The sequence below is a fragment of the Xiphophorus couchianus genome, chromosome 15 (assembly GCF_001444195.1).
Source record: "Xiphophorus couchianus chromosome 15, X_couchianus-1.0, whole genome shotgun sequence".
NCBI lineage: Eukaryota > Metazoa > Chordata > Actinopteri > Cyprinodontiformes > Poeciliidae > Xiphophorus > Xiphophorus couchianus.
Genome location: NC_040242.1, coordinates 120013 through 145524, shown reverse-complemented (window position 1 = coordinate 145524; position 25512 = coordinate 120013). Strand labels below are relative to the sequence as shown.

The window sequence follows — 25512 nt, the reverse complement described above, 5'->3', positions numbered from 1 at the left end:
GGAGATTTTCCAAACAGAAGACAAACTCACTGAGGTCACAGAGTTGACCCTCCCAGCCGTCCGGACAGAAGCACTGATAGGAGCTCAATCCGTCGATGCAGGTCCCGCCGTTCTTACACGGGCTGCTGATGCAGTCGTTGATATCTGAGACAAAGTTTCCATTTAGCAAATCTTCTGACATCTTTGAAAGTATGTTAGTTAGCGGAGATGTTTCCGTACGTACTTTCATGACAGTAGATGCCGCTGAAACCCGGATCACAGATGCAGCTGAAATTGCCGGTTGGCTGGCTGATGCATCGTCCGCGGGGGCCGCACACGTTGGAAGAAACGTGCTGCACTCCTCCCGAGTCGTCGACGGGTACGGCAACGATGCAGCTGTCAATAACTAGAACAAAGGGGAAAAAAATTATTAATGGTGACCTATTGTACTTTATTGAACAGGTTAGGATAAGTCTATGGGTTATACAAAAAGATACGCCTGTGTTTGGCACAAAATAATTCTTAGATAATGACATTTTAGTCTGTACAGTTCTGTCCATTTTGAGCTCTTTTAGGGTGTCTTGTCACTTTAAATCCAAATAAGCTGCTCAACATTTACACTCGCACTTGAAAATGTCTGCAAACAGATGTGAAATTATACAACCATACAACTTTGAAAAGCAGAAGAAGAGCCTCCAGTACAGCCAATAAGAAAGCAGCAAGTAGTTTCTGAATGGCAAGTCAACAACAAAACACTTATCTTTTCCAGCAGTCATTGTACTGCGGTTAAATCAAACGTGCTGGAGCTCAGCAGCGGTTGCTATGTAACTAGCATAGCATCCATGCCGTTGCTAGGTAACATTCGAAAAGGTTTTCAGAACAACTCATTTTCCAGACACCAAAAAACATCAACTTAATGTAACAAAGCAATAAGTCACTGCTGTAAGTAGAGAGCACACATTTCAGTCTGAAAGCAGGATTTCAAAACACTTCCATTCTATTGGCTGAGGCGGTAACCAGGCAACTGTACTTTTTGTTTTGAGAGAGAGCAGAAAAGCGTGAGGAGAAAGGTTTGAGAAATCACAGTGAATATTTGAAAGAGAGCAGACGTTTTGAGCACAAGTATTGAAAGTTTTGAGAACAAATCACGTGATGTTCTGCTTTCAGACTGAAAATGTGTGCTCTCGACTTACGGCAGCAAAATTCCCCCATACAAATGGAGCTACAGAAATGTCCAAAATGTGAATTTTGCATAATAGATCACCTTTAAAAATCAATGCTTCCCATAATGTTTTAAAGATTATTTTTAGTTCTTGAGGCACCTTGACATGTTGCGGTTTGGCAGAGCTCCTTCAGACGTTCGCAGGTTTTTCCCTCGTAGCCTTCGGGACAAGCGCAGTAGAAGTCTTGGTCCATGCTGTGGCAGGTGGCGCCGTTCTCACAGGGGTTTGAATCGCAGGCATCAGAGGGGGGCCAGTGAGATATCTGTGGGAAGTGAGAAGAGAGACAAGTTCTGTTAAATAACATTAAAACAACTTGAATGGAAAAAACAAGCAATGTGCAGCTACATTTGTGCCGTTTTTACACAAACTAAAAAAGTCTGATCTTTACATCAAAACAAAAAGGAATCTCAAAAAGAAATTCTGATGGTTTATTCATTCAACACAATCTGGATTTCAATTGTGGAGAAACACTGGAAATAAAAATAGTTCATTAATAGTTTTTGCTTTCAGTTACAACAACAAAAAAAGTACACTTTAATTGAAAATTGGATATAAAGGTATTTTGTTTTTACTGTACTAAATCCACTTCAAAACTGGAAGTCTCATAGTTAACTCAAAAATTATCAATTCATCAGAAAAGTAACCATAAAAGTAATATTAAGTTGGTCAATATGTAAAGTTGATGGGACACCAATGAGTATACGTTTTGGGAAACTGAGTTTTTATGGGGTTTTTTTTCTGATTGTTGAATCTTTCAAGCAAGATGATTTCAAAAATATTAAGCTAGCTTTGAAACAAGCTAGCATTAAGTTTCTGGAGTGACATTAAGAAACTAACATTTCACATTAAAAAAACCCATTAAGACAGAGAAGCAAGAGAAACCAACGAGGCGGCAGAGAAAGAAGAGCGCAAATATGTTCTGATGAGCAGCTTAGTGGACTCAAGCCAGCGCTGTTGTTTTGAACAAAACAAAGGTAAGCAAACGAATTAAGCCTCAAAAAACTTTCACTAAGCTCATCAAGGGAATCCAGGCGTTTGGTTCCCTAATCTTGCAAGATTATTCTGAGGCAAAATCCCAGCTGAGTGTGAGAAACTGAGCAGGCGAAGAAAAAGATTATCTACAATGAGAGCAAATACCGACTGAGGTTCATCACACTGAACAATAATAGAGATAATTCATCCGGGTGAGAGGCCAACACGACTTTCTAACATTATTTTTTTTAAATGGAGAGTTTAGAGAGAACAATCTCTTCGTTCATGTAAACAGAAGCCTACTGTGCATAAACTTTGGGTTGGACCTTGCTACCATTTAAGGTGGTGAAGCAGAGAGGTTAGCAGGGCATCATGGTGGTCAAAGCTGTGGTTTATTTTACTGAAACAGTCAGGCCGCCCACTCCCAAAAATGTAGAAATCACATTCACATTTTATAACAAATATGTCTGCAGGCGTCAGTCCAAAACATTTTTAACGTTTACTTAATCTTTTCAGATTAATAGCAGCTGCCATAGTTTTAACGTAGTAATTTTAAATTATGTAGATTTAGTCAAATTACCTATTTTCATACACTCCAAAAACCCAAAATCTTAGCAATAAATTTGGTCCAGTTTCTCCTGCTAATATCCTAGTAAACCTTAAATAACTAAATTTATTTAGCAACTTTTCAGAAAGATATAGGAGCTTGTTTTAAGTGAATAATTCCTCAATTTTCATGAAAACGTTCTAGTTCCACTGGCACTGTTACCTAGCAACGCCAGCCAAGCCCAGCCCGTTACCTAGCAACCCAGTTTTAGTTCCACCTGCAGATTATTTAACTTCTAACATGAGAAACATTTCTTGTTATAAGAAATCTATTACCCATGTTATAAGTGAAATAATCTGCCAGTGGAACAAAAACTGGGTTGCTAGGTAACGGGCTGGGCGTGGGTGGCGTTGCTAAGCAACGGTGCCAGTGGAACTGGAAATTTTTATCAATATAAAAGGAATTATTTACTTAAAACAAGCTCCTATGTCTTGCTTAAAAGTTACTTGTGAGTTAGTTTTGTCTTTATTCCACTTCTACTTTATTCCAAGTGTACTTCAACATATTTGCACTAGACAAAGAATACTTGGTAAGATTTCAGAGTGTTCACAGCAGCTGGTTATGCGATCGGCACAATGATGGAGAAAGATAAAAGTTTTCTGCCACTCAAAGAGACCAAAAAACGGGATGCGATAGCGATGACAGCAACAAAAGTTCAATGTTTGACATTTCTAAATTAACAAAAACAAAATGACTGAAACGCTTAGAATCTTCAAACATGTTTGGTTTGAGCAATAAAACATTTTTGAAAATGTTTAAGCGTTTAGGGCATTAACAGTGGTGGTATTTGATATGGGCAGTTGCCCAGGGTGACATCAGAGAAGGGCGGAGCACAGAAGAACCATAAAATAAAATCTCTCATCTGTCAGTTGTCCCCTGAACAAGTTTGGTGCTACTTGTATGCATGTGTAGTGGATTAAGTTTCCCTTTGATTCTGCTGAGTGCTGGGAGAGTACATTACCTGGTTTGATACAAAAAGATATTTAATGGCTTGTATTTTAATTGGTTGGAGTGCAGCAGAAGGAGGGGCTTCCCCAGGGCATCATTCCTGCAACAACCACAACTAGTTTGTGTGATTATTCTGATTAAAATCTTCAATCAATTGACAGAACCACATATTAAATTTCCTGTCAACCTTTTGCATTTTTTTAAAAAGCACCCGGGTGTCTCTACAACAGAGCTTTCCAAGTTTTCTGATGAATTTCTTGATGTCTAAATTTACATTTAAAACAAAACAACTCCTTTAAGCCTCCCTGAATATGAAAACATGAAAAAATATATAATTTTCAGACATTTTCTTAAACATTTTAAGCTTGCAAAGTTAAGCACCGTGATTGATCCAGACTGAAAATGAAATCAAAATACAAGATGGTTCTTCAGTGTCTAATGAGTCAGTTTGCTTTTCTCACCTGGATCCGATCAGGACTTGGACAAAAACTGTTACACAATCAAATTTCTAATGACCTGACAAGAGATACTAATCAGAGAAATATGATGCTGTGGGGCCTCGTAGTTTTGGCACGGCAGGGCAGGAATGTACATCATGCCGTAGCAGGCAGAACTCCAGCAGCTCCTCATTCAGGGAGGCTCACATTTATAGTAGAGATGCTAAATCCGGATTGGCCTCAGACCAGCAATGTCCTCCATTCAGGGAGGCACAGATACAGCAAAGTGTCGGTTTCCTCACTGATAACCCAGATTCAGACGCAGACCGTGTTTGAAAGGGGTCGGGAGGAACCCGCCGAGACCGAAGTCTCACATAGGGAAAAAAAAAAAAAAAAGAGGGCTTGGCTTGCAGAGCGGGGATGGATTACGTTACACCATGAAGATCACAGCATGTTGGGTCACATTACTGTTAAATGCTGAAGCGGTTTTACGGTTTTCTCCATTGTGTGACAACTTATCAAAGGGCAATGTGAAACCAGGCGTAATGAATCAAATGCAAAACGCTGAACAAGGACATAAAGGCACCCAAGTAGCATTAACTTTCACTTTTATTTACCACAATAACTGCTTTATTGTGAAAAGGTAGCTACAGATTAGAGGAGTAAAGATTAGGTATGCACCAATTTATCAGCGCTGATTTCCTTCATTTTGGGAGGCTGGTGACACTTGCATGCGAAGCCGTTCTAATTTACATCTGCAAAGGTGTAAAAAAACAAAACCAAAAAAAAAACCAACCACTGTCCTCGTCTGCTCCCCCATGAGAAAAGTCCGACAGACTGACCGGCCCACCAGGTCATGTCTGCACGTTTACAGTCAACAATATTCACCCCGCTGTCACAAACTCTGTGATGTTCTTGCTGTATTTAGCAACATTTCTGACAAAAAAAAATAAATTAATCTGCAGGTCAGGCTTTTTACAGATTGGCAATAGGACAAAAACTGCAATCAGTGCATCATAGTAAGGATGCGTTCACTTTGTTTTTGGTATTGTTCCATTTCGACTGGTTTTAGGAACCCACCAATTTTTCCTTCCACAGATAATTAATGAAATAAGCAAAATCGAGCAAAACTAATCGTTTTAAAGAATCTGTAATTATACGATAAGTTCAGTCCAGATTTTACCAGACAAGTGGTTTTTATTACGCTGTTGTCACACAATTAGAACAAAAGTTTTATAAATCTCAACGTGTATTCAGTCTAGAAATGTGCAGTTCAGTTTTGACCACTCCTCGAATTTTAGAGTTTGAACTTGAAATGATCCAATGCGATCCAGGATCATCAGAAAACCAACTGAGAGAAAGTTTTAAAGCCTGTGACAACTTCCGCTAAAAGTTAGCTAGTCACAATATTATCACAGAGCTGACCTACGTCTCAGCTCAAGAGTGACTTCCTTTATCATTTCAAAATAAGAGTTTCAATGGTTTATAAATCCAGAGAATGTTTCCATCTCCCTTCTGCACATTAACGTTTTTGGAAAAAACAACCTCAAATGAGCGTAAATATTTTTGTGAAACTGAAGAAATTGTTTCAAATGTAGCCATTTCCAACCACAATTTCTAATGCAATAATTCAAAATGCGCTTAAAAAACACTGATGGAAACATGGCTAATGCGACATAAGGACAACCAAATGAGCTTTGAGAGAATAAAACACGGAAACAATCCAATTCAATTTTCACAACCATACTTTCCGTCTTTTGTTTGGTTTCTTGACGACTTTTAAGGTAGTTTTCAATAGTTCTCAACTACACAGTTGTATTACCTTTGGTCAGGTCATTTTACCTGAACCTGACACCAGAAAATGGTTAAAAACTGGACTCAAAATGACTGACAAAGCAGCCAGGATACAAAAAAAAAAATTAAACCACAAAATCAGTTAAACGATTGCAAGAATGTTTAGCAACTTGGAAGCAGAACCTGGAGAAATCAAAGTTTGCTGCTCGGTCTCACCTCACACCGTTGGCCACCGAACTCCAGAGGACATTCACACACGAAGCCGTCCAAAACCACGTGGCACCTGCCACCGTTCTGGCACGGTCCGCTTTCACATTTATTCCTCTGGATTTCACAGTGATTGCCGACAAAATCAGGAGGACATTGGCAGCGATAGCCCCTCTGTCCCTTCTAAAAGCAAAAAAATAAAAATAAGCCAAAGTCTCAAACAAATCTCTGCAAATTAAAAAAAACTAACAAAACAGTCTTACCTTACAGGTTCCTCCATTCTGGCATCGACCTTGGCAGCCACTGACGTCTGCAGAGATCGAGGATGACAAAGTTTTCAAATTAAAAGCATAAAATTATTTGTTCATTAATTAATTAGAGGTTAAATCTGTAGTGCAGAGTGCGCAGATTTAGCTGAAAGCTGGAAATAGGAACATCTGAAGTCAAGCCAGTGTCTTCAGTGTAGATCTGGGATAGTAAGGCATCATGCAGATTCAGTTTGCCAAATGAAGACTCAGACAGGTTACCACATGTGTGAAAGTGAAGCTAAGCTACACCCACGTTGGAAAAAAGAAGGAGCCGAAGTTCAGCAGGTGTCGTTAATTGGAAAAAAAGCAAAGTCACCAGATGAGTGACGCCGAGTTGAGGTAAAGAAATACTGACTGATGTCACAGTTTTGGCCCGACCATCCCCGGAAACAGTTGCAGTGATATCCACCAATTAGATTTTTGCAAGAGTTAGCGTTCACACAGGGCTGTCCTGCACATTCATTTGCATCTGTGAGGGCAGCAAGGCAGACAGAGTCCATCAAATGAAGGAAATTTAGAAAAAAAAGAAGAGTTCAAGATTAAAGAGAAAAAAATGGAAGAACCAGAATGTAGTGGTTTGATTGGACCATCAACTGAGACTAATATGCATGGCCTGTGTAATAAATAAAGGCTTAGTCAATTAAAAAGTATTTTCCACACTTGATGCGGGTAGATGGGAATTTTCTGCTAATTTACTGGAAGAGAACAACTTCCCTCTAAATTATTGAGCTCGGCCCGTCGATACCTCAACTCTGCTAATGAGATTGTCTCATGTTTTATTGCCGGCTGGAAATTATCCAGTAAACACTTAATGCAACCGCTGGAATATTTCAGATTGCACAAAGTATCTCAGAGTTACGGTACTGCACAGTTGGCTCACAGTCAAAGAGAACTCCATTTTCCCCAAACTGGTGTTACAGATGTTCCACCTCTGGTTCCTCAAATCTGAAAATTTTAGCTCCAATAATTTAAAGATGACCTTGAACAGGTTAAGATAGGATATGGACTACATAAAACATATTCATTCCTTTTTTTAAAGTTATTGTTAAAACCACTTGTCCAAATGTGTTGGAGTTCAGTGTGGGTTGCTAGGCAACACACTGGGCTTTGCTGGGGTTACTAGGCAACACACTGGGCCTCACTCAGGTTGCTAGGTGACAGGCAGAGCCTGCTGATTTGTGACGAAGCTGATTTGTGAAGTTTTTCAAATGGCTTGTTTTCCAGACACCAAAAAAATCATCTAAATAAGTTCTTGGCTGTTTGTAGAAGTAGCAGTGACCAACTGGAAGCATAAAAACATCCAGAATATGTGGAAAAATACTCCATAGTGTATGTCTATCCTTGAGGATTTACTATCTTTGTTACTAAAGGAGAAGGAAAATGAATTGCAGTCCTTTAACTGCACTATAAGACATTTTTTATGGTACGCAATTATACAATCTGAAGAATCACTTTTAGAAACTTGTGTTGCTGGAATGATGGAAGAATGTTTTTGTGGATTTTAGATGCAAAACCTGCTGTAAAAAAAAAATCTGTTTCTTGGAGACCTTTGTATTATTTATTTTACTTGGAAATTTCCCTAATAGTTTGCTGATGTCATCAGACAAACAGTTGATTGGGCATCTTTTTTTAAACTCCATAAAATCTTGTGCCATCTATTAACTTTTTTTGTTTCAGCTTTCAGATTTGGTGATGTTTATTGTTAACATTTATTGTTGGGAATAATTAAAATTCCTACATAAAATATCAATTTTGTTTTAATAAAAGAAACCTCAACTTAAAATACATTTGAGCTCAACTTGGTGAGCTTTTTGGTGTAAACATTTTGCAAGCAGAACGCTTCATCATGCCTTTACTGCAACATAAACGAGTGGAAAAAAAAAAGTTGCACAAATACAAAGAGGTGGAGACTCTGGGGGAGGCCATCAGCAGCACCAATGTCCTGCAACACACACCTACCACAAGGCTGTCCTCTCTGAAACCCAACACTGCACTCACAACAGGCTCCAGGTGAGACAGGAGACCTATACCTGGCTGTAAGCCGAGACCAGAGCTTGTAAGATGAGACCCAATACTTTGGATCCCTTTCCTGCCTGCACCTCCAGACGCACATACAAGCACAACAACCTTGTTTACTGGTCGTCATACATTTCCTGGCTTGGCGCCGGTCACGTCCGCTTTTCGGACGGGGAGCAACGGAGGAACGAAAGCCGTAACCAGAGAGAAAAACCACGGTTTAGAAAGTCTTCAAAATTCCCATTTAAGATACTAAATATGTACTAGGGATTACATTTTGGAAAGTTACAATCTTTGTTTTACAAGTACCGTTTGTAACTCAGTATTAGGAGGCCTTAAATACTGTAAAAACAAATTCATACCAATAATTTTTGGTCTAGTTTCTGGTACAAATACCTTGGTACACTTGGAAAAACTAATTTACAAGCAACTTTTCTTCAAGATAAAGGAACTTGTTTCAAGTAAATTCCTTACAATTGATGAAAAAGTTCTAGTTCCATTGGTGCCGTTACCTAGCAACGCCAAACAAGCCCAGGTTGTCGCCTAGCAACCCAGTCCAAGTTCCAATGGCAGATAATTGGACTTGGACATATTCACATATCACAAGTGAAATAATCTGCCATTGGAACTAAAACTTCATCAATATTAAGGAATTATTGACTTAAAACAAGCTCCTATATCTTTCTGAAAAGTTACTTGAAAGTTAGTTTTCTCTTATTTCAAGTGAACCAAGATATTTGGACCAGAAACTAAACAAAAACGTTTGTTCTTCTCTGCAAAAACATAAAATCTTACAAACCCCCCCAAAAGTGTTGCATTTCAATGACTAAAACCCAAAAATATATGATAGGTGGAAGTTTTGCACCATTTTGTGTTTGTTGTAATGGAGTTGTTGACAGAAATCTATCCTACTGAGCAAGCACAAGGCGACAGTAAGCAGTGTTTAAATCACACTAGTTGCTTCATTTTATCTTCCCTGCTATCTTGACATAAGAAGTGAATTCGTGAGAAACGACGTTTGTACATTTCAACCCATAAAACATGACAGATGATGCAACGCTAACGGATGACAGCGCTACGCAACACAAACACTGCTAATTTTTACACCATGATCATGCTGTCTAGAAAAATAAATAAAAACCATAAGATTTAGATAATTAAATGGCAAAATTTGCAAGGTGTTAAAACTCCAGACGAAAACACAGCAACTGGTTTTGAAGGCAGAATTAAGTTCTTTGGTTCTTCTGCTTTTAGCGTAAAGAACTAAAAGCAGAATTGCTTTAAAATGTGAAAATTATTATGAAAGGTCAACTTACCTATGAGACATGTCTTTCCTTCCCACTGTGGGGGGCACGCGCACTCGAATCCATCCTCCAGGTCGATACAGGTCCCACCGTGAAAACATGGACTGGACGAGCATTCATCCAAATCTAAAAAAAAAAAAAAAAAAAACTCTGCCAATCAGTGACTGTTAAATGAGACTGGACTCAGAAAAATGGAGTGATGAAGTTACAGAGCAGCGTAGAAAGAAAAAGCAAAACAAAAAACAAACAAAAAGTGAAACGACTGACGTTTGTCACAGGTCGGCCCCTTCCAGCCTGGCGGACACAGACATTCGTATCCTGCAGCGACGTCACGACACGTCCCACCGTTGGAGCAAGGGTTGGAAACGCAAGAATGCTCGTCTGATCGCAGCAAAATATTACAGAAAAAGTCAATTCCAGAGCTAAAATTCATAGTGACACCGCAAGAATCAAGTAATGACCTTTTTATTATGTTGTTAGCTTTTGAAATTAATATTTTTATATAAAAATCGATCACAATTTCAAAACTGAAACTAAAAGTTGTTTAAAAAGCGACTTGCCTATCTCACAGTTTTTTCCAGAGTAGCCCTGCGGACAGGCGCAGTAGTACAAGTTTGGTTCGGTGTTCATGCAGGTTCCTCCGTTGATGCACGGCTGGTGACGGCCGCAGTAATTCAAATCTGTTAGAAAACAGAAAGAAGACTTGAGAAAAAAGCCCTGTAAGGAGAAATGCTCCAATAAATCAGATGAAATAGATTTTCTGTCCAACTGGCAGATGCCTGGAAGGTTTAAAATTCAAACATTTTCAGAGAGAAAGCTTTTTCTGAGGAAAAAAGACAACATGTTAGCCATTTGAATGCCGCTTCAGGCTGAGTAGAAGTGAGAGCAAGACTTCCAATACATAGTTGGTACAGAAAAAAAACATTTTTAAATATTTTGAATGCTGTCTTATTAATTTTTCTATTATATCTCTTCAGATTAAATCTGATTGGACACAGACTGCACCAGCAAGTTGAAACCTTAGGGGAAAAAGCATGAGTCTTCATTTTATCAACACAGCAGCTTTTCATCTTAAAGGTGACTTACTGTGATTCCTTCAACAGGTTAGGATAAGTCCACAAAACATGTTCATTACATTTTTCAGAATGAGTTGTTTTTTTTAGGCCGACTCAACGTTTACACTCGTACGTAAAAATGGCCGCATACAGATGAGAAACTATGCTACAGTGCATCTTTGAAAAGCAGAAGTGGAGCCTCCTGCACAACTAAAAGAATACGGGAAGTGGTTTCTGACTAGCAAGCCAACAACAAAACATTTGTGTTTTCCAGCAGCCATTGTACGGTGCATACAACTGACTAAGCATGCTAGAGCTCAACTGGGCTGGGCTTCGTTGCAGCTGCTAGGTAACAGTGAATGTGACTAAAGCAGAAGGTTTTTGAAACAGCTCATTTTCCAGACACTAAAAAACAAAATATAATTTTTTTTGGAATAGCTTAAGTGCTAGGTCTGGTTTTAGAAGCAGTTGAGACTCATATGAGAGTATAAAAATGTGCAAAAGTAGAATTTTGCATAATAAGTCCCCTTTAAGTTCTCTTGAGAGAAAAAATAACCATTTGATCAGCTGAACTGAGCTCATGGAGACGACTTTAAACTTTAACTTAACCAATCGAACAGATAGAAGCCTGTTACAATGCAACCAAATGCATTCCATCCCACCATCTTATCAACGTTTAAGTGAAGCTTCAAGTCTGCAGTGTGTGTTTTGTTCTTTGCAGAGCTCTGTGCAGCCACCTCCATGTGTCACTTTTTCTGGGATTTCCCTGAAATCTCGTTGCAGGCTTCGCTCTGAATCGAGGACCAGCTGCCTGCGTTGGCAGGAGGTGTTTTCTCAGCCCCCTGCTGCTCCGCTTTATGACTCATTTTTCTGTATATGCAGGCTGCAGACAGGTGGTTGAGAATTAGCAGCACAAACCAACCTCTTATTTGCACATATTAAATTAAAATAAATGGTTGTGCTCATTTCCTGTTCTTTTGAATAAAATAAATCAACTAAAGCATTTCACACAAGCCTCAGGCTGAAGCCAGGTTCCCCCTAAAAACCTGGTAAATAAATGAGCAGGAATCCGCCTCCACTGGGGATCTCAGGATCTGTCCTCATCCCCCGAAGAGCCGTCTGTGACGGAGGCATGAGGGCGGATCGGGTGATCCTGCCGCTGCTCAGATCTCAGACAGTAAAACTATCCAGCTTCTGGTTTCCAGATAGACGGAGACGCCACTAAAGACGAGGCAGACTTCATTTTAAACAACTTAATCTGGTGATAAATTACAGCTATTAGGGTCAGATTTTTCTATTAATTCCTCTACAAACTAGTAAATACCTTTAGTATGCATCTTCATAAACTACCATACCAAAGTCATCAGTAGCTCCATTTCTGCAGTTTTATAAAAGCACTGCAGTAGCTAAAAATGTGAACAAAACTTCGACAATATTCCGCCAACGTACAAAATACACAATTTTGTAAATTCAATGTTTCCTTTAAATGAAAAAGGCCATTATAAATCACATGGAAGTACATTTTTTCATGCAATAAGTCATTAAAAACATGCAGCTCCATCAAAATCCAACCACTTCCTGTCTTCTTTGCCATTTCCGCCAGTAGTAACATCCCGTTGTTGATCGCATACGAAAAAAGTGTTTCCATTGCAGTTTTGCTAACTACACCAAAACAAAACACCTCATCCTTTTTTGGGCCATTGGAAATAAAATAAAATGTTACATTTCTGACAAAAAACTGAAATTTTGAGATGAATCTCAGAACATTTCTACAAAAAATGAAATTTCTGTGCTCCAAAAGTCAGAAATCAACTATCAAAAACCTGAATGTTCAAGTTTGAGAAAACATCTGTTCACCAGGGTAACAAATATTCAATATTTTATTTTATGTTTTTTTAAAAACAGCCAAAAAACAAAGAGTGCATACCTTTTTCACACCAGAGGCCGCCCCAGTTCCTCTCACAGTTGCACTGCCAGGGCTGGTTGCAGGTGCCATGAACGCATCCGGGAAAAACTTCACATTCATCGCAGAACTGGCCCTTCCAGCCGTACTTACACCTGTTAAAAAAACAACAAGATACGGCTTCTTTTCAATATTTACTTTTAACCTTAAAGTCACAATTCTCACAAGACAGTGACATAGTGGTTAACATTACAGTTGAATTTGCATATTTACATACACTGATAAAAACAAACAAACTTTTTACTCCCATTGCTACATTTATTTTCATGTTTATTTTGAATCACCAAAATAAGCCATTTTTGTTAAATGCCAGAAGAATGAGATTTGGACTTTTATTACATCATGTTAAACATTTTATGTTGGATAAATGTAATAACCAGAAAAGTCCTGTCATGATTGACATGCTTTTATTTTGAAAGGAAGAAACATTTTCTCTACCAAAGCCTGCAAACACCACTGAATTTCACCCGTGCCATCGTTTTAAGCAATCGATAATTCTGACGATTAATCGGATAAAAAAAAAAAAAAATGGACACATTCTATGAATTTTATATTCATAGAATTTAAATTTACAAAAAAGTTACAAATTTTTGAATCTGAAAACATTTTGTTGTCTAAAATGTAGCAACATAGCGTTCCTTTATATAAAACTATTTCGCTTGAGTTTTGGGTAAAGCATATTTACAGACAAAGATGTTTTCATCTTAAAATGCCCATTTTTAATACATTTTTTATAGATTTGGCTTAATTATTGCTTTAAATAGTTTTTTTTTGCATATGGCCTTTTCTTGGGTTCGCATACTCTAGTTAACGATCACTACTATAATCAATTAATCACAATTAATCCGATTAATCGTTTCAGCCACAATGTGAAAATATGGTTCAAATCATCAAATGAGAGAAAAAGAAAAATCTCTGAATTGATTTATGGTTTTTATAGAAGTTTGGTGGCATTCAAAGACGCCAATCCGATTAATCGTTGAATAAATCCTCAAACTGCATGTTGAATGTGGCATAAAAAACAAAAGGCAACTCATTCATAATAAATGCATCCTAGAACAAAGCCCTAATATAATTGATCTGAACATGGACTCATCCTGGTCCCATGGCCTGCTGCCAAGCAATCCCAGTGTATGTTGACATTCCAGGGCAGGAGAGGTTAAGTATACTTCCATGGGCTCCCGCGCACAAGCAGGAGTCTGGTTTTGAAGGAGAGTGGCGGCTACGAGGGTGGTAAACTCGCTCAGGCACTGAGTGGCTGGAGACAACTGTGTATATACACAGAGTCCGTGCAGCGCAGCCACAGAGTCGTACGCTGCTATTCCAAAGCCGCGGTGTCGTCGGGACAGCTGTCTTGTCAATTGACGGCTATTTTGAGCCCCCTGCAGACGGCACCGCTGCCTTTCTGAGAGACCAAGACTTTGGAAACCAGCCACTCTCCAGCACTGCAAAACAAAATCTTACCAAATGAAATAAGGCTTCAAATAAGACAAAACTAACTTACAAAGTAACTTTTCTGGAAGATGTACGTCTTATTTCAAAGATATTTGCACTAGAAACTAAAAGCTACTTGGTAAGATTTTGTTTTTTTGTTGCATGTTTCAGGACAAGAAAGCAAGATAAATGCAGGGGTGGGTTATATACTGTAGACTTAAAGTTTATCACGATATTTTGTGACATTATTTTGATAAGGATAAAAGCGACATTATTACTACCTTTTAGATAACTGTATGGCTGTGATGGTGCCACAGCTATTATAGACACCAATCACAAAGGGGTTCGATTTGTACCACTAGGCTGCACACAGTAACAGAATTTAATCATGTTTTCAACTTTACTGACATTACCACTGAACAAAAAGAGTAAAATAAAACACAACAATACTGTTATTTATGGGGATTTTTAAGTATTAATTGGAATTCATTGTGATAATAAATCAAAATGATGTGAGTTTTCAAATCCAACTTAAAAATATTGCTAAACTGCTCAGAAATGCAAACATTAACTGTATGACTGTTACCACGGTGATTAGAAAGCAGTTTATATTTTCCGTTTTATTTTATTATTGCATTTTGTAACTTGTCTAATGACTGTAGATACAAATTACCTTATGTTATAATCTGGTAAGGTGACATTTATGTATATTGCTGATATGTAAATACAAAATTCTTATAAGAAAATCATCATGATAAAAGATGAATTATACGATAAAATGGTCACCAGTAGGTAGGGCTAGTTCAGGGTTTCAAAATAAAATAGATTCCAACTCACAAAGTCTGATTCTTTCTGAAAAAGAAAAAAGTTCTGCAGATTCAAGGTGATTCTTAGGACAAGCCTCTTAAATGTGTCGGAACAGGCCCAAAGCGGGGCACTCTGAAGTCTGAATGGAGCGATGTAAAAACCGACACACACCAGCTTTTGTTCAGCAGCTTTTAGGTGTGACGTACACGGGCGAACACGGAACAAGAAAAGAGGTGGTAAATGATTTAATGCCAGCTTTTTGTGCCCTGGGGAATCATTAAATTCGTGCTCCTGCAGGACGACCTTTTTACTGCCGCTCCCCTATTCAAGTCGCTCTTCCTGTTGACGGTTTACATGAATCAGTCGCAGTTCACCAACCGGAATGAGGAGGACGCGGAAAAACGAGAAGCAGCTTCCAACACTGGGTCATACGGAAGAGGATTAGGGCCACGGGAATAAAAAAAATAATAAAGAAGCATAATGATCTGAAGATTAACGTCAGACTTTAGAGCAAAACTGTCATTAATCGGAGAAACAAGACTTGGAAGAGAAAAAATAAAGTCAAAATTCTGGGAAAAAATCAAAAATTTAAAGTCTGAATTCAAAGTCAAAATACTGATTAAAAAATAAAAAATTCAAAATTTTAAGAAAAAACCCCTGTCAAAATTTGATTTAAAAAAACCCTAAAAAACATCCAAATTCTGAGGAAAAAAAACATTGAAATTCTGAGAAAACGAGTCAAATATCTGAAGAAAAGAAAAAATGTTAACGTTTTGAGAAAGAATCAGAACTCTGATGAAGTCAAAATTTAAAGTCAGAATCTGAGATCAAAGTCTTTTTTTAATATATTTTTTAAATTTGCCCTAATCGTCTCATCCCATCTTTCCATAGGAGGTGTTTTTTTTTTTTTAAAGTCGTGGAGAGCGTCGTCGCATCCGGCAGGTGGGGAGAGGACAGAAGGGTTTCCACAGATGACAACGGGATGTGAACGCATCCTGGAAACAAGGCACCAGCAGGGACAGTGCGCGTCACTTTATTTAACCGTCATTTCCACTTTGGGGGAATGAAAATAACACAGCGGGCATTCATTTCCTCCGCTGCCCCTTGCCCTTCAAGGAGGACTGCAATGCGGACAGGGGGGAAGCCGGGGTCTGACGATTCCCGGCAGCAATTCTACAGCGCAGCAATTCACACGCACAGCAGCGTCTTTCTTTGGTCCAAGGTGCAGAGAGCTGATGAGGCTCTTGGTATTCTGAGGAGGATCTCGAGCTGCTAAAAATACAAGAAGGCAGGAGCGGCTTCGGCTTCGGCCTCGCCTTCAGAAGAGATCTGGGAGATGCCCACAAGGGAAGGAGAGGCTGGAAACAACAAGCCTCACCAAGTTGATGCTGCTTCTGTTCAGAATGTCAAATCTAGACTTTTCTCTCTTTTCTGTCATCGTCTGCAAGATTTTTATGGTTTCAAAATGCTGCAGGATTCCCCTTTAAACATAAAACTGTCTCAAAGTGGCAAAAATCTGATACCAAAAACACAAGAAATACGTTATTCATAATTACATTTACCACCAAAAGCTCAAAAATAAAAAATAGTTCTTACTCGCATTTGCCTGGAGCAGAGCAGTTGCCGTGTACCGGGTCGCAGCCTTGTCTGCAGATCGCTGGAGGAAAACAAGAAAAAAGTTAAATTCTCATGTTGATAAATGGAAGGTGAAGGTGGGAAAAGCATAATTTCAACAAATGCAAAGACAGTTATTAACGGCGCTCTGAAACGAGGGACAACTTTACGACTTGCATATAAAACTCTAGGCAGCTTTTAAAAACAACTCCACCCATCTTTTCACACCTTTCAAGGTTAGCTGAATGATTTACAGTGGACACCCCAGTTTTCACTGTTAGGATCACTGCAGCAAAAAAAAAAAAAAAAAAAAAATCCAGTCAAACTCCGAGTCTCATTGGGAAAAAAAAACGTACGTTTTGAGTTTAATCTCAAAAATGTCCACGTTTTTTTTTTTTTTTTTTTTTAAGTTTCAAAAGTTACATGTGCTACAAAAGTCATTTTTGGATTTCAGAAATTTATTTTTGGAAATTGCACTTTCAAAAGGTGCCAATTTTTGAAAGTGGAACATATTTCACTTGTGAAATTTTTTAATTTGAGTTTCAGAAGTCAAACGCTTGCTAGAAAAAGTCAGAAATTTCCCATTATTTTCCTGAAAATTTCTGAAATTAACCAAAGATTTTCTCGAACATTTTAGAGTAATTTTAAAAATCTGTTTTTTTTTTATATTTGACTTGTGGTACTCAGGAAGTTCCTTGCTTTTTCTATAACATTTCAGATGTTTTTCTACTTTTGGAGCTCAAATTTTCTAGAAAAAAAACTATTTCTTTTCTGAAATTAATCTAAAAACTTCAGTTTTTTTGGAACTCAAAACTTTTAGAAAAGGAAATTTCTTGAATTAATCTAAAATTTGTCGTTTTTTCTTGAAAATGCTAATCTTTTGGAACTCAAATTTTTAGACTAATTTAAGAAATGTCCTGGTACTTTCTAGAAAATGTTAGTTTTTTTCTTGAAACTTTTCAACTTTTGGAACTCAATTTTTCAAGAAAAAAGGACATTTCTGAGATAAATCCCAAAGTTTTGGTGGAAATGGACTCCTTTTTCTTTCGATCGACAATAGCCCTAGCATGCTGTCGAGCTCCACTCTTGAGATTTACACAACTATGGTTTTATAACTCGTATTGAACCACAAATGATCTAGAGAAAAGGTTAGACAAGCAGCCGGTTCCATAGCTATGATCTAGTTGGGAAAGTATTTTCTGGGCTAACCTGTCTTGCACTCTTTGCCCATCCAGCCGTCCAGACAAACCCGAGTCCCTGAAGCGTCGCAGCGATAGTGTCCGAAGTAGTCATCCCGAGGATTGCACAGCTCGTTGCACTTGTTCCCGTAGTAGTTCTCGTCGCAGCGCACCCGGATGCGGTAGACGAGGCGAGCCACCGGCCCGTCGTGGCGGTTGGTCTGCCAGGGATCGCCGGGGTTGATCATGCCGGTGTGAACGCCGCGCTCGATCAGCAGCTCCTCGCCATCTGAAACGAACATGAAACAATGTCCCGTCGATGTAGTTTGTGTAAAAGTTTGAGAAAACATTAACCCTAAATCCGATTTGGGAAACAAAAGCTGATCACAGGATCCAGAACCCAGGACTGATGGGATGGCTCTGCTCCAGGGCTACATGCCCGGAAAATCTTCAAACGATGTCGCCTAATTAGATGTTCAACCACCTCAATGGACTCACTTTGCTTTAGAGGTGCAGCAACTCTACTGATTGAACTCCACAGCCCGTCTTTAAGGCCAACTTCAGCCACTTCCAACTTTGATCTTGCTCTTTTAGTGACGATCTAAATGCAAGGTAGTCAATGAAAGGCAAACCGCACCTTATTGCCCCTCTGTTTCCCAAAAGAAAAAAACTCCACACAAAAAGAAAATAAGGAATAAGAACCATTTCAAGTCAAGTTTGGGTTAAAAAACAACAAATCTTGATTGTTGCATGTCATCTTCCAAAAATGCCTTGAAAGTCAACGAAATATTTGCTGAAGGCAATGAAATTATTTAAAATAGTGATGTGAAAACTGCTTTATGATGAAAACTAAATTATAAACAAGTTGATCCAAACTGATTTCATTTCAGAAAATAGTTTGACATCAGATAGAGGGAGTAAATCACAATCAGATGATGAATTAAAATGGGCTAAATAATTTCCCTTCTGATTATTAATATTTTGTTATATTTACAGACATCATAGTGCATCTTATTTATGGTTTCAGTTGAAGAATGGTTTTTAATTTTGTTTTTATTGATTTTGAAAACAAAAGAAATCTTACCAAGTACTTTTGGTCCAGTTTCTGTAAGTTACTTACAGATAACTTAAGAAATCTGACTTTGTTTTAAGTCAATAATTCTTTAATATTGGTGAAAAGATATTCGTTCCATTGGCAGATTATTTCACCAAGGACGTCTCCCCATGATTTTAGTGAAATAATCTGCCAGTGGAACTAGAACTGGGTTGCTAGGTGACGGGCTGGGCGTGCTGGCGTTGCTAGGTAACGGCGCCGGTGGAACTAGAACTTTTTAATCAATATTGAGGAAGACTTGACTTAAAACAAGCTCCTGTATCTTGCTGAAAAGTTACTTGTAAGGTAGTTTTCGCTTATTTCAAGCGAACAAAAGTTTTCGCATTGGAAATGAGACCAAAACTACTTGGGTTTCTTGCAGTGCTGTCAATACACAGTATATCTCGAAAATGGTTACAAAAACAACTCGTATTGTTCATCACAATAATTACAGTGACAATTTATTGCCCATCATAATTTGTTACCATGACAACCCTAAGAAAATGTGAAAATTACCAGTTAATCAAGTAACCAACAGAAAACCATTTAATTTATCCATCATTTGACAGTTTTAGGCCTCCATACTCACGTTTATCTATGTTGCCAGCTAACAACGTTCTGAGAAACCCAACAGCAGGAAAACAATTTGATTTATCAAGGCGAGCTCAAAGCAGACAAACAATGGCTGTGGAGTGGGGACCGTGATTTCTTTTTCTCCACGGTTTTGGACTCGTTGGAAACAGGAACACACACACATACCTGCACCTTCCTCTGCTGGGGACTTACACAATGTCAGACAGAATTAAGCAACAACAACAACAGAAATAACCCTCGCCAGTTGCCAGATAGAGAACAATGGGCTCTGGGCCCAATCCGGTCTCTGCAACCAAGTGTCTAAACAGTGGGCCAGTTCGCCTAGTCCGCTCCACTTCCTGTTCGATAAACACAAGGAAAACAGCCAGCTGCCTTTCCTGAGGACGCGGTGGGATGGGGGGTGTAGAGGCAGACGGGAGGATGTGACGGTGGAGGAGAGGAATCCACTGACAGAACCACGCATCGGGTCTTATGTAGAACCAGACCGGTGTGCCGAGTCATGGTCGACATGTTGAGCTTCATGTCTGTTAGACTTCTAGAGTCAATACAGAGCATTTAGTGAGTCTGCATACAAGATAATGTATGCACAACACACAGTTTCTGGGTGACGAGTCTGGCAATGAGGAAGAAGAAAGCCTTAGGATATAAAAAAAAAAACTCAAAAGGAGACACACCCTCAGTCAGTTTATGAAATAATAGTGATGCTAGTTGATCAGCCAAAAAATAGCCAAGTTCTCTTGCTGCTTCAATCAGTGGCAAAAGAGTTGGAATTAACTTAGTTACATTTACTTGAGTAACTTTTTTTGGGAAAAAAGAAAAAAAGAAAACTTTTGGGAGCATTTTTACTTTTACTCGAGAAATTTTATTGTGAAATGTCCCTACTCTTACTTTAGTGAAGATTCTGGATACTTTACCTACTGTGAGTAACTTTACTGAATGAACACCAACAAAAATCACCTGCAGTTTTGTTAAAGTTTCATAAGTTTTTTACTGAAAAGTCTACTTTTTTTTTAATGCCTGATTCTATCCAATCTATTTTCATTTTGGTCCTTAAAATTCCAAAATGTCCACATAGCTTTATATTTTTTCTGTCTTGTGGTGTATTTTTTAAATATTACATTGATTTTTTGATCAGTTACTCAGTATTTGAATAGCCTTTTACCAATAAGTTCTTCTTTCTTTTAAGTAAAATGTCTCCACTCTCTAACCACTGAATGAACTTATTTTAACCCAAAAATTCACCACAAAATTTGATCTTGTTATAGTTTTAGAAGTTTTACATCGAGAGGAGCTGATTTGGAAAAGTGTTAATTTTGCCTAATTTTGTTACATTATATAAACAATTTATATTTTGGTTCTGAAAATTAATCTGCCAGAAAGTGCATATAAATTTGACCCTACATAGCTGGGTTTACCAATATTTTGGATTTACTCTCAAAGCTAGAAAATGATGGCAAAAATGGATTGAAATTGAAAGAGTATAAAGAGATTTTTGTATTACAATATAAAGAGACTAAATATCTGCTTTTATGTTGCACCTCAGGACTAATTTCTTTCACACGTTCACCCTTTGACCTTAACCTGACCTTTTAAAACAAACATGAGTCCAAACGATGTAACAAAACTGAACTGTATGCTCCATTAACCGCCACAGAAGGCATGTATAAAATGCAGAACCTCTCAGAAAAATGTGCAGCTCTGCTGAAAGGAAGTCTCAACAAATATCCAGATCTCACTCAGCCGAACAGTAGATGCACTTTCAAAAACTTCATGCAACTTCAGGAGAAAAAAAAGAAAAAAAATTAAACTTCCATTTTTCTTCCAAAACCTATTCAGAAGACTACGGCAACATAACGTTCACTGCAAAGAACTAGGTTCATTTCTGCAAGATTTTTCTTTTTTAAATAAAATTTAAAAACCAGCTGCATCGAAAAAAAAAAATCATCAAACAGTTTCAGCTTTGTTTCAACAGAAAACTCAACACAGGGCTTTAGCTGCTCAACGAAGTAAGCAAAGTTGGTGGAATCAACTCCCTCCCTCGCTCTTTGGTTACCTAGCAACCACAAGCAGTTACAAGTTCCGCCAGATTTCAGTTACCTAGCAACAACTTGTTAAGTAGCTTCCACCACTCTGCCTCATAAACTGCCTAAATATAAATAACAAAGTCTAGGAGTGAAAACTGGATGAAACAGGAAATGTTTGGCAGCATTTTAGATCTATCAAAACATTAATAGTTAATATTGACTGATCAAGTGATATGAAATACTTATACCGCGATACATTTTCCAGCACTAATTCATTACAATTACTGTTTTAAAGTGCCTTAAAAAATTAGCCATACCTCATTACCTTCTAAAGACCAGAAATTCACTTTTTTTGTTTCACATTTTAGGTGGGAAACTTTTAAATTGCCAATCATACCACAACTGTTAACTGAGACGTATGGCGGTGGCAGTAAATTTACCGATACTTTTATTGGTCCTGATATTGAAAACAATTCTAGATCACACAATAGCGATTGAGGATTAAAACCAAAAATATGAGTTTAATCAGTTTAACCAATTTTTTCAAATTTTTTCTGGAACAGCCAGGATCTTACACATTGAATCTTTTTTGACACTAAATACATAAGGTGGAGAAAAAAAGAAAGAAGTAAATGTGATTAACATTAAGTGACAAACTGATTTAAGACGCTTTAAGCACTCGGACCAGAAACATCCATTTACGTTCTTTACGGCGATTTGGCTCAGGCTGAATGCTACAGGCTGGACGGAAACCAACTGGAATGTTTCGAGCAACAATTAGGCCTCCGATCCATCAGAGCCGCAAATTTACTCAACTAATGCAGCAACAAAAGACGACACAGCTAATCAAAGAGTGATGATGTCAAAATCTATTTATTCTCCATTGTCTCCGTCTACAGGCGGAAGTTTGTTTGATGAGGGCGCCAAAACAGGATGCAAATACCTCAAATAAACACGGGATGATCAGAAACCGTTGATTCTGCGTTAATGAACACGTAGAAGAATCTCATGTGTAATTATTGGTATCTTTGCAGATCAAAGCCGCATTCAGACATGCGGATATTACAGCTGATGATGGTTCTTCCTGAAGACGGCACAGATGTGTAATAAAATGTTTAAAGAAGTCCACCAGGCGGACAAACTCAAAGGAAAAATAAAAAAATCAGGATACAGCTGGTCCAAAATGACCATCAGAGCCAACAGCTCTAGCAGTCAAGGTTTGCACTGTGAGAATATTTTAGCATAAACTCCCACCTGAAGAAAAACTATTCTGGAATTTTCTGCCAACACAAACATTCATCTGAACATTGGATGAAAATACATTAATCTGCAAAGATTTGGAACTAAATTTAGTATTTTATATTAATCATACAGACTTGCGTCTTTTTATTTGGTCTTTCCAATTAATTGAAGAAGTTTTCAAAAGTTTTTCCAAGTTTCTAATTTTGACCAGAGCTGAAACGATTAATCAGATTAATCATGACTATTCAAATAATCGTCAACTAATTTAATAAGTTTTAAGTACATAAACCCCAAAACATGAATAATAAAAATCTGCAGTAATTAAGCCAAAACTGTACAAATATATATACATTTTGCATTTTGGATAAAAACACTTTTGTCTGTAAATGTGATAAAGTCAAAGCTTCTAAAGTGATATTATGTTACCTTTACCCAGATCAAATTAATGAAACTAATGCGGTATTATTGCATTTTAGGCAATAAAATGTTTATTTTTTTATTATTTAATAAAGAAACTGATATGTTTATTTACATCTTTCCATCCATTTCTAATGCATATAAAAAAAGTCTTAAGTAGTTAAGTGAAAAAGCTGCATAATGTGCCTTTATTTAAAAATCCGATTAATTGTCAGATCAATCAATTACTATAATAGTTTGTTGTACTGGTTTCTCAAATTAATAATTTATTTTGATATCAGTCACATCTTTGTGGAAAACTTGGTACTTATTTGATTATCAAAATGAGGCTGTGCAAAAAGTTTTTAAAAAGTCAATTGGTTTAAAAATTTAAGGGATAGAATCGTGAAATTACAACAATTCAATAGATCTGATACAAGTGTGTTTCTGCATCATATTTAGTGACGCAAGGATATTAATATGAAATAAAAACAAGAATGTATCCACATTATACAGCTTTTAATAGCAATTCAGAAGCAGAAATCATCTATATTTATTGAACTTCACATTTTGGAATGAAAGAACTAAATAGTGTTATAAAAACTAAATAGTTTTTATAAAAGCATGAAATCTTCACTTTACATGTCTGATGTAATTAGAAAGTATTGATATTTTGTTTCATGATGACTGTGGAAACGATGAATTTACAGTTACTACCGCTGTAATAAATCAAAATGCCCAGAAAAGACTGAAGGAAAACAGATTCAAATAAAATTGATTAACTTATAAAGTATGAACTTACTGTTGCGTGTGTCGTTGTCCCAGTCCCAGGCTTCAACAATCAACGTAAAAGTTCGCTGCAGAAAAGAAAAAACAAAAAGAGTGAGTGACACACAATGAGAATTAAATTAAGAAAACAGACTTTACTCTTCATACAGCTCAAAACGATAATTTACTCCGGAGGCATTATTTCAGTACAACAATATATTTTGCAAATCATGTTTCTTGTTCCAGAAAATATGGTGCACAAGTCTAAACCCAAAACGGACGCAAACCTTTAGATTCATTGCAAAGGAAACGTCAGCAAAAGACAGCGGAGCATCATTTCAGTCACTTCATTCTTGAACAAGCATCAGACACATTCGAACCGATGATGCAAAAATCAATTTTATTGCTACTACAGAGTCAAGTATTCAACTTGGCTTGACTACAGAGTACTGCTAGAGTTACAGCCCCAATGTAACCCAATGATTCAGAAATAAGAGAACACGCTACAGTAGGTCCAACTGTGAGCAGCCAAAAGTAGCAACTGGAGAAGAGCGAAGAGCATCAACTTTAAGCACCAACTCCTTTCAACTTTCCTCCAGCTCTGCATGGAGTGCACAAATATCAGCTCTCACACACTTTTCAGCTCAGGAGGGAAACTTTGCAGGTTCTGAAAGCTTCAGCTTGATCAGAAGGAGCTTGATGGGTTGAGTTTTTCAATGGTTTTATAAATGACGAGCCGTAATTGGAGTCATTACAGGGACTTTTTAAAAAAAGATCTATGAGGAAAAGTGGTTAATAAAAGAAAGTCAATATGGTTTTGTGACTGAACTTAAAAAAATAAAGCTAGAGATCTCAACTTTTATTCTAGATGGAAGTAAATACTGATAAAATTCTCTTTAGGATGTAAAAATAAAAACTTTGCTGGAACTGTTAAAAATAAACAGTTTTAAACTCTTCAACTGCAGAGTACATACGCACAAATTTAAGTTCAAAAATACTTTATGGATCCCAAAGGGAAATTAAATGTTTTTTTGTTTTTTTTTACTTGTTTCAATTCAGATTCTTAAAAACCCCACCATAAATAAAGGAGTTAACGCTTTTGTTGTGTTTTAGCTTTTATGAATTCCCACCTTGACACAAAACAGACAAATAAGCAAAATGTGGATAATTAATGCATTTTTTTCATGATTTTGTAAAATATTTTGTAGCTCTACTGTAAATCGGGACAAGTTCAGGAGAAGAATCATTTTATTTTTATTCTTGCTTGAATGGCATGTTCTCTAATCTTTCCTATTGTGAAGAAAACAGAATTTTGCTTTATGTATATAGAAAAAAGGAGAATTATGGGTTACACCAGGGGTGGGCAATCCTGGTCCTCGAGGGCCGGTGTCCTGCAAATCTTAGATGTCTCCCTGGTCCAACACACTTGAATCCAATAACTGAATCACCTCCTAAGTGCAGTCAAGTTCTCCAGAGTCCTGCTAATGACCTCATTATTTGACTCAGGTGTGCTGAAGTAGAGATGCATCTAAAAGTTGCAGGAAACCGG

The 25512-nt window shown here is 37.6% G+C and overlaps 1 protein-coding gene across 2 annotated transcripts in view; it reads right to left on the bottom strand.

The window, feature by feature from the left end:
• Positions 1 to 25512, bottom strand: part of jag2b (jagged canonical Notch ligand 2b) — a 57283-nt gene that overhangs the window by 11040 nt on the left and 20731 nt on the right. The window contains exons 3-15 of one of the 2 annotated variants that reach the window (XM_028040081.1): positions 23998 to 24052; positions 17878 to 18135; positions 16651 to 16711; positions 12778 to 12908; positions 10356 to 10475; positions 10063 to 10176; positions 9808 to 9921; positions 6831 to 6944; positions 6431 to 6477; positions 6177 to 6350; positions 1302 to 1464; positions 224 to 385; positions 31 to 144 (exon numbers count right to left, since the gene is read on the bottom strand). In XM_028040081.1, the coding sequence (XP_027895882.1) occupies positions 31 to 144; positions 224 to 385; positions 1302 to 1464; positions 6177 to 6350; positions 6431 to 6477; positions 6831 to 6944; positions 9808 to 9921; positions 10063 to 10176; positions 10356 to 10475; positions 12778 to 12908; positions 16651 to 16711; positions 17878 to 18135; positions 23998 to 24052 (1627 nt within the window). The remainder of the gene's footprint in view (positions 1 to 30; positions 145 to 223; positions 386 to 1301; positions 1465 to 6176; positions 6351 to 6430; positions 6478 to 6830; positions 6945 to 9807; positions 9922 to 10062; positions 10177 to 10355; positions 10476 to 12777; positions 12909 to 16650; positions 16712 to 17877; positions 18136 to 23997; positions 24053 to 25512) is intronic. The other variant, XM_028040082.1, reaches the window with a different exon arrangement.